This window comes from Xiphophorus hellerii, chromosome 20, assembly GCF_003331165.1.
Source record: "Xiphophorus hellerii strain 12219 chromosome 20, Xiphophorus_hellerii-4.1, whole genome shotgun sequence".
NCBI classification, from domain to species: Eukaryota; Metazoa; Chordata; class Actinopteri; order Cyprinodontiformes; family Poeciliidae; genus Xiphophorus; species Xiphophorus hellerii.
In genome coordinates, this window is record NC_045691.1 from 27,715,003 (window position 1) to 27,724,498 (window position 9,496).

Genomic DNA, 9,496 nt, shown 5'->3' on the forward strand with positions numbered 1-9,496 from the left:
TGTAAAACAAATAAACTTCAATCTTAATAAATTTTTTTTTATTATTATTATTTTCATTTATGTGCAATGTGAAGTTCACAGTTGAGCTCAACAACCATTATAACCTGAAACCCAAAGAAAAAAAAACAAAACAGATATTTTAAAGTAAAAGTAAGGACAAGAAATTAAAACAATGGAATAGCACCAATGAACAATACGAAGAGCTGATCTGAACAAAGCGTCTTATGACACAGAGAGCGGTTTGTTTTAGCTTGTTGTTATGGCAAGACTGGTGTTAAAAATAATCAAAAGATGGAGCAAGATGTTACAAAAGCTAATGTACTACAGGGCAGGACAAAAAGAAATCTAATTTAGCACTCGTGCAGGTAATCTTTTTTTTGTTTTTTTTTTCTCGTAAGAGGATTACACTACAACAACAAATTAGATCATCACATAAGGAAAGAAAATAAAACAGCCACTTGAGACGAGAAAAAGGAAATCACATCTATTTTTTTTTTTTCAAGTTATAAAAGAAACTGAACGTAAGTTTAGAAAACTGTGCAAGTACAGCAAACCTATAGTACAGTATATTACACATCACAAAACAAAATTAAATACAGTACTGTGTATCAGTAGAAATCCTGAGAGTTCTCCGTTCCTGGTTCTCGAGTGGCCATGTTGGAGCCGCGTTAGAGGGGCTCGGACCACACAGATCACTTGTGAAGGAGTGTCTTTTGGAGGTTATTGTTCAAGCAGTGTGATTAAAATCAGCTCAGTGTCTTTCGAACAGCGGACCTTCTCTCAGAGAAGTAAATATATCCTCAAAGTTCTTGCTGAATGTGACTCGTTAAAAGATTCATTTCCATGTAAACCTTCTTGTTGATTGCTATATCTCTATATATTTACTGAAACCTTTTAGAAAATAGAGGGGCACTCTTTTCTGGTAATGTCAAAAAAAAACAACAACAAACGCGTGCAGTGCTTCGATGACATGAGAAAACTGAGCACTGGAGGGGAAAAAAAAAATCAAATCACTTTGACAGGGAGGACAAGTCGATTGTGGGTTTTTTTTTTTCTTTTTACACAAGATTGTCTAAAAAAGCAGCACCAACAGTTTGTGCCCGAGTGACGGCGTGGTAAAAAAAAAAAAAAAAAGATTCATGGCTGTTAGAACAAACTCCAGACCCTTGCGTAGTAGGTCTTGTTTGAGGGTACATCGTAAAGTTTGCAGTTAAGGACAACCGAAGTGAATAGTAATTCAGTGCAATGTTGAGCTGACATTTCAAATGTTCTTCGTGAGGAGATGTGGATTTGGATGCCCCCCTCTTTTTTTTTTTTTTTTAGCCACAGGCACATTGGCATCACACATAATATGCACCAAAATACACATCAGTCCAAGTCTGCACCCATGGAACAGCCAAACAATTACCGGTACTAGTACTACCATTTCCCCCACCCCACAAGCATAGACAAGCAAACAAAAACATTAATGCACTAAGGTAATACAAGATAAAGCCTAATCACAGTTCCTTGATTTATTGCTACCACAAAATTAGTTTCAATGTCCACAACGACTATAACAAGACCTCAAATGCTTTTTTTTTTTAATGGCATTTTGTCAACCTTCTAGAAAATTACAACGCGAGGCCGAAAGCCAATCGAACATCTGAATGCCAAGCAGAGCTTTTTACACGGCTGTTCTGTCAAGACAAAACGTCCTGAAGACGTCCCTTTTCTCCACGTCCGATGAATCTGAGGTAAACCTGTTAGTTGGTCGGAACTTGCCACTTAGTGTTAGCACAAAGATTTGACTCCGTCCTTATATCTCCAATGTGGAGAGTGAATACTCTAAGACTTCACTTAAGTTAAAATATATTTGCATATGACACAACGGATGCCAACTCAAAAAGTGTGAGCCGCATTCGATTGGTATCCAAAAAAAACAAACAAAAGATCTAGTTCCATACAATGTGGTTTTATATGCTGATGCTTGTGAAGGAAGATGGGGTCATAAAATAATCTAGGCATGGGTCGGTTATTAGAACGCCAAGGCTTTGAACTACTAAGGATTCAAGGATCTGGAACGTTTTATGGGATATTTCTCATACAAGTGGACGTCCTTTTCAACAAGAGGTCTGACAAATTCCAGTTTCATACAGATGTGTGTAGCATAGACTCTTCTCCCACCTGTTGCTCTGCACCATCAATCCTGGTTGGAACAAGGATTTTGATTTTCCCTACTGCTTAACCACAAGACAAGTTGATCCATTTGAGATTTCCCATTACAAAAAGCGAGAACACTCGTGTGAAATAGAAGGAGCACCACCCAGCACTCTAAAGGGGAACACCTTGGTGCACTTCAACACAAAATGCACGTCAACTGGCGCCTTTAACACACATTGGTGTATTGCACCGAAATGCACCAAGGTAAGAATTACTGAACTCCAGTCTTGGATTGTTTTAGATGAAGCATTGAATAGAAAATATTCAAAGCGTATCGTGGGGAGCTGTTGACTTTGTTTGATAGAAAACTGACATTAAAAATGTGGGTTTTAAAACTTGCCACCAGAGCAGATAGCCTGACTAACCTGTGTTATTTGAAGAATAGTTGAATGACAAAAATGTTAAATATTTGCACAAAGTTGTGAACCACTGCTAAATATAATGGGCACTTGTTTAATGCATCTACCCCTGACTGTCAACATGGTATAAACAGCTATAACTAATAGTGAATTTAATTTTTGAAGTAGTTGGAAAAGTTTTATCCATTTTAAATAGTTAAGTTCTTAGTCATTTGTCTTTTAAATTTAGAATTATCGTACCAGCCCATGCCTAAAACTATCAAACATGCCTCTGCATTTTAAAACACTAGGATAACGTAAATCACAAGCACACTTCACAATAAAACCAATTTAAAAATAAGCTGAAGAGAGGCATGGACAAATGCAAAAACAAAACCACACGCACACACAAACAAGCCTCCGCGTTAGCAACCAAGTAATGAGCTATGGTACTCTCCTTACCCGTATGAATTTAGAGTTTATATAGTTATTTATATATAGAGATTTTCACTTTATGGTGACACATAGCATCCTTAGCTCCAGATGGCATTTTGTCATCCAAACACCCTCATTAGCATGCCAAACATTAAAAAAAATTATAATAATCAATAACTTTTAATTTCAAACAAAACAGACAAACATGGCTCAACAACAAGTGAAAATAGGATAATTGCACTTATGATTTGTTGTAGGGTTTTGTTAAACATGCTTCAGTGTGTGTAGTTGGTGCTGTCTAGAAAAAAAAAAATACTGCAATCTTTAAACCCACCCCCATTTTGATCATGTTAAATCAAAGTTTGAACAACTTAAGACTCAACAGAAAAAAAAAACAACAATCTGCATGGTGTAAAACCCAAGGTAACACCAGGCACAAGGCAGGCAGGACCGACACCACTTCCCCTGCACCGCCCAATAAGATCCGGTTCATAGTTTAGCTCAAAGCACTTTCTGTAGACACTGTGGGTAAAGTTTGGCCACCGCACATTCAAAATGGCGACCTAAATCCCAAAGACGGTCGGGGGTTTCATAGACTTTGGTCCACGTGTCTGCCTCGTCGTCGTACTGGTAAAGGGAGTTCTTGCGGCTGGTGCGAAACACATGCTCCTCCACCATGACCTGCGTGGCACGTACGAACAGGTGCAGCTTTCCCTGCAGCAGCATGGCCTTGATATACGGGCTCGTGGCTTGGTCAAAGGGCAGATCTCTCTTTCGGCTCCATGTGTTGCTCTCTATGTCATAGACCTCCACTGTAAAGGTGCGCTGGTGGTTCCTGCAAATTCCAGCAATGTAGTAGATGCAGTTCTTATACAAGGCAGCCAGACCTTGACTCCGAGGGACGCTCATTGGGGCTAGATGGCTCCAATAGTCCTTACGGGGGTCGTAGCAGAAGAAACATTCACCTGAAAAAGATTTTAAAAAGATTTTGATTATAAAGCGATGGACACAAGACTTTTCTTTAAGAGTATAAACTCACCTTGGAGGACGTAGATCCGGTCTTTATATTCCACCGCACTGTGAAACTCCATGGCAACTGGCATTGGACCGACTGCCATCCAACAGTTGTCTCTGGCATCGTAACACTCCACTGACTTCAACGCGTTTCGTCCGTCCCCTTCGTAAACTCGGCCTCCTAGAGCGTAAAGTTTCCCGCAACAGTGCACGAGTCTGCATCCTATCCTCGCCCTCAGCAGAGGAGCACGAGGAAGCCATCGGTTTCCTGCGTGCTCATACTGCCAGAAGTCACTCTCCGCTCGATGGTCGATGCAAACCTCGCTGTTGCTCGGTCGGTAGCCGCCGGCGATGTAGATGTCGTTCTCCGGCGACACCAAGATGCCGACCTCTCTGAGATCGTTGGGTGGCTTGCAGAGCTTGAACACCCGTCCTGTGGCCGTGTCCAGGCAAGGCACCGTCTGCTTCTTACCTGAGTGTTTATGGGCCGCGTCGAAGCAGATCACCATCTCGGAGGCTGTCATGCCCAGACGCTGTGGACAGCCGTTTGTGCCGGTGAGACGAGCTTTTGCCTCAGCGGGGTCTTTAGAGAGAGACAGAGCGCAGGCGAAAGGGGCGGGTATCCGACTGAGAAAGGCCTCATCCAGCAAGGGCAGACGGATGCACTGGGAAAACACCTCGGCGAGGTTGGCTTCACGGCCAGGTCGGTCATGCTCAAGCCAGCGGACGATGCTCTCGTAGACGTGCTCTTCCTTCTCCACATTTAAGTCATCGCTGTTTAGAATACTGACCAGCTGCTCCTTGGTCATCTGGAGAAATTCTTGCTCCCTTGAAACACACAGGAACTACCACAAAAGATGAAAAGTTTAGGCCTGCACAAAAACACACTGATTGCAAAGGAGGACTTTTACAGGACAAAGGTGACCTATTATGCTTCCTTGAACAGGTCAAGAAAACATACACGTTTTGTATGATAAAACATACAAAACATGTTAATTGCATTTCTTGCACAAAATCAGTCTTAGATAATCAGATTTTAGTCTGGCCAGCTCTGCCTATTTTGATCTACTTTCAGAATGAGCTGCTTCAAGGCCTCTTGTCACTTTAAATCCAAATGAGCTGTTGCTTTCCATGTCAAGTTAATGTTTACATTCACATGTAAAACTGGCTGCCAACAGATGCACAATTATACAACTGCACATCTTTGAAAAGCAGTAGTAGAGCCTCCGACACAACCAACAAGAATGCAGCAAACGATTCTGGAAAGCAGATCATCAACAAAATACTTGTCTTTTGAAGCAGTAAAACCAGCTGATCAAACATGCTGGCGCTCCGCTTGGGTTGCTAGGTGAAGGCACAGTGACTGTCAATTGACTCAACAATTAAAGAGTTTTTTGAAGCGGCTCATTTTCCAGACACCAAAATAACAAAAAACAGCTGGGTGGGATTTTTTTTTTTTTTTTTCTCCAACGCTTGGGTTATTTTTAACATCAGTTGAGACCCAGATGGAAGTATAAAAACATGCCAAAAGTTAACTTTGCATAACAGGCCCCCTTTAAATTATCCTAAATTGTTCAACTGACCTTCTTGCGGATGTAGTCCTGCGAGCGTTCCCTCAACTCCTGATGTCCATATGCATCTGCGAACATGAAGACGCCTATACAGTTTTGAGGGTCAAGTCGGCTGATCATAAACTGGGCACACTGGTCCTGCAGAGCAGGGATCTGGAAAATGCTGGCTGCCGTGAACAGAGCCTGGACGTTGGACTCTGAGAGCACGACTCTGGAGGTGTAGGCATAGTCAAGGACAAGGTGCATGGATTCAGATTCCACGCCCACAATTCTGACTTCACGCTGGCTGCTCTCTGTAAGGCCGCTGGTGAACATGGACCTAAAGATGAGACAAAAAAAAAACAAAAAACCATGAAATAAAAAAACATGAAATCAAGCGTACTAATTCATGTCTAGAATTGTTTAAACTGAAAAGTATTTTTCATGTCAAATCATTTCCAACCTAAAGTATGGGCTGATGGCTGCAAGAACATTCCGGTGGCACGAGAAAGTCTTGCCGTGGTCCACTTCTACGACAATATCTGTGAGTTGTGCTTCATCGTACAAAGCTTTGAGCTGCTGAAGGATGTTGCAAGCGTGGACAGCATCTACCCCGTTGTAGTTGGTGGCTGGAGGTGTCCCATTTTGTACTTGTAACAGCTTGCCTACCTCTAAAGAATGATACAAAGAGAAAGTTATTTCACCTTTTGGAATGACAACTAAAAAACAAAATACCTGGGGAATTAACTTGGAACTGTGACAAGTTAGGCTAGAAACCAATCCTGCTCAGATTAGGTTTCCAGATTAGAAATTAAGGCCAACTCTCAACAAATCAGTGCCATGAAAAAAAATGGGAAATTTATAACGCTGTTTCAACAGCATCTCCTTTCTTCCCCTCACTCCACTACGTCTTGCTTAGAAAATCTTTGAGATAACTCAGCCGAATTTATACTTTTACACCTAAAACAGAAAACTGAATAATTTAACTGTGAGATGAGAAATGTTTGGGTTTTTTTTATTATTATTAAAATGCCCAAGAATAGAAAATCTCCATTTAAGAATATGTGAATGCATAAAAAAAATACAACAAAAAAAAAAACTTAAAAGTGCTGCAAAAGTCTGTACACTCGTGTTTCAGCAAGGGTCGGGTGTAGGCGTCAAGATATACCACGGGTTTGAATTAAAAAGATACCACAAAAAATCTATGTAGTTTTGAAACCAAAACACTGTTCCAATAGTCTATTAAAATGTCACTGAAAGTTAAAAAGAGCAACACATCATACCTCCTCCACATCTTACTAAACCAGTGCTTCTCAATTCTATTCCTCAGGCCCCCCTGCTCTGCATGTTTTAGATGTGTCTGTATTTCAGAACAGCTGATCCAAATGATTGCATGACCTCTTCTGCAGTCATCAAGTACTGCAGAAGCCTGTTAATCACCCATAGATTCAATCCAGGTGTGTGGCAGAAGGGGAACACCTGAAACAAGCAGGAGGGTGTGAAGACTGGAATTGAGAAACACTGTACTAAACCCCGCTAATCATCTGGCCTACAGAAGATTATTTTGCTTATAAGCGAGACAAAATCAGCTATTTTGAGACGATTCTGTTCACAAAAACAATTTAGTCAGATAAGGTATTGGAAGCACCATTCATCACCCCTGATTAAAATCTCACTGCAATAAAAATACAAACTATATAAGTAATTGCTTAATGACTGGGTGGAAATAATTAAAACACCACGTTGCAACTCTCAGCACAATTTCTTTCCAATAATTTTTTTGGGGAGCCTTCCTACTAGTTGACCTTAAGAACTTCTCAAATTTATACGCCTAAATGTTTTTCCAATTTCTGGCTAAGACACAAAGGAATACATAAAAGTTAATCTTTTTTCATATCATCTGAAAAGCATGAGGGCTCAGAGCTTCTTTCAACGTTACAGTCAGATGCTAATAAATAGAGACAATGAAGTTCGATGGCTGTAGTGTCAGTGGACTGGAAGTTATTCTGAGTCGTTTTAAAGGCTAATTGTGGGTGGTAAAACTCATTTTAGGTTTTGTTTCCAACTCCCGAGTCGAGGTTCAAATCGGGACGTGTGCTTAATATACAAGTTTATAACCAAGTTAATTCTGTGGTGTTTCCCCTAAAATAGGAACCTTAAATTACAACATGAACTATTATTACATGTGTCGGAGCTGCATGACTGGCCTCACGACGTCTAAACCGCAGCTTTGCCGTCTTGGAGAGACTTGAAGTACTTTTCAACACATACCTCGTGTTAAGCAACACCATCTCCTTCTTGACAGGACAAAGGCTGGCAATGGATGAATAGAAACTACTGTCTCGCCAGGTGGTAGCTAATTTGCTAACATGTCGAATGCCCGACGTCTGTTTTAGTAGCGAAAAACAAAAGAGTAAGAACAAACCCTAAGAGTACCGAAGTACTTAAAATTGGGACGGAGTAGCGCAATATGTTCATTATAAATAATTAGCTATACTGCCATTTAGGTTGGAAGACGTGCAAGCTTAACTTTTAGCAGCACATAGGCAGACAGCTAATGTTAGCAAGCATTCTTTGACACAAAATTGCGAGCTACAAGGGGCAAAAAGTGTTTTTAGTAGCTGCATACACATCGTTTAAAACCATAAAGCTACATAACACGACGTCACCCAAATGACTGCGCTGATATCATTAATGAATGGCATTTGTCTACCGTCAGTCTCTTGCCACAAACAAGTGTTTACACAATCAGCTGTGGGTAGCGAGCTAACCGGCCGAAAGTTAGCCACACAGCTAACGCTAGCAACTTAGCCAAGCAAATGACAAACAACTGTTTGGAGTAGTGATAAAGAGGCATGACTTCCTCCGACGAGCACGCAACGTGTCACGACTTTTAACTCGTCCAACAGGCCGTGCTCGGTCAGTTGCTAAACACGCACGCTGTGACTTTAAAAAGCGTTATTTCAATGTGGTCAGAGGAGAAAACAATGAAGACTTTGCTAACCTCCACTGGCAGCCATTCTCCCCCAGTCTGTCTCAGAGCAAACCGAGAAACGTCAGGGAGTTTACATAGCACCAACGGAAACAAGAAGCGGCCAATCACGAGACGGGCTCTCGTGCGACAGCCAATCAGATTCTGCTTGTCTGGTACAAAGGGGGAGGAAAGTTAATGGTGGGTGGCTACGTTTTTCAATGGGATGGAATTACACACGAGGCTACAAATCAGAGCTGATGCTCATTAACAGGTGCGAGCAAAGTAAGAGAGCAAACTTTGCACCTTAAATTGCTGCTAGTTGATCGATAATCTGGTTCGGAATAGTTTTAAAATTAAATAGCCACAAATCAATAGATTGTTCACACGTGTTCCTTTAAAACCAGAAAGGAGCAAATGTAAAGAAATAGGGCCAGGAAAAGAGGAAATGTGTTTGCTCCATTTTGAGAGTTCTGCACTTAATAAGCTATCATGACTGATATAAAAAATTAATTAAGTCTTTTAGAAAGGAAAAATGATCAATTGCAACGTCACATGATGGGTTTTTGGGGAATTCACAGGGTGATTTGATGCAAACATGCAAACAATATATCGGTTTTATTTACTTTTACGTTTGTGTGTCGTACCTGTCAGATAAAACGTTATGAGCACCAAATGGAATAATGCAATACATCTTCCTCTTGAAATCTGTGAGTAGGAGTGGGAAATATCAACTAAACTTTTTGTCCCTGACATCGTCCGGAGCAGGAAGATTAGACAGGCCAAAGATTTGACAGGGTGTTTTACAAAAGCCAAGCTATGATGGCCGTAGAACTTTGGGGGTGTATCTCTTCTGCAGTGGTCAGTGTATCAAAAATGAAGTGGTCACAGGGTGCCTAAGGCTAGTTGATGCATGGTAGGGGGAGCAAAGGCTCAGATTTTAGCATCGGCAGTCTGAAGATTTCTGACCACTTTCTCAGAAAAAT

At 41.0% G+C, this 9,496-nt stretch overlaps 1 protein-coding gene across 1 annotated transcript; it reads right to left on the reverse strand.

Moving 5' to 3' along the window:
* Nucleotides 1–16: 16 nt before the first annotated feature.
* On the reverse strand, nucleotides 17–8,559 carry kbtbd8 (kelch repeat and BTB (POZ) domain containing 8). The gene is made up of 5 exons (XM_032550192.1): nucleotides 8,544–8,559; nucleotides 6,003–6,210; nucleotides 5,573–5,879; nucleotides 4,015–4,834; nucleotides 17–3,940 (listed from the first exon to the last, which is right to left on the reverse strand). The coding sequence occupies exons 1-5, from the start codon at nucleotides 8,557–8,559 to the stop codon at nucleotides 3,477–3,479; spliced, it is 1,815 nt and encodes a 604-aa protein (XP_032406083.1). The 3' UTR covers nucleotides 17–3,476.
* Nucleotides 8,560–9,496: the final 937 nt, after the last annotated feature.

What these genes read in the sequence shown, in the direction of transcription:
- kbtbd8 (XM_032550192.1), bottom strand. An exon ending in GCCATCAGCCCATACTTTAG is followed by an intron (nt 5,880 to 6,002) that starts GTTGGAAATGAT and finishes TCTCATCTTTAG; the next exon opens with GTCCATGTTCACCAGCGGCC. An exon ending in AGGACTACATCCGCAAGAAG is followed by an intron (nt 4,835 to 5,572) that starts GTCAGTTGAACA and finishes CTTTTGTGGTAG; the next exon opens with TTCCTGTGTGTTTCAAGGGA.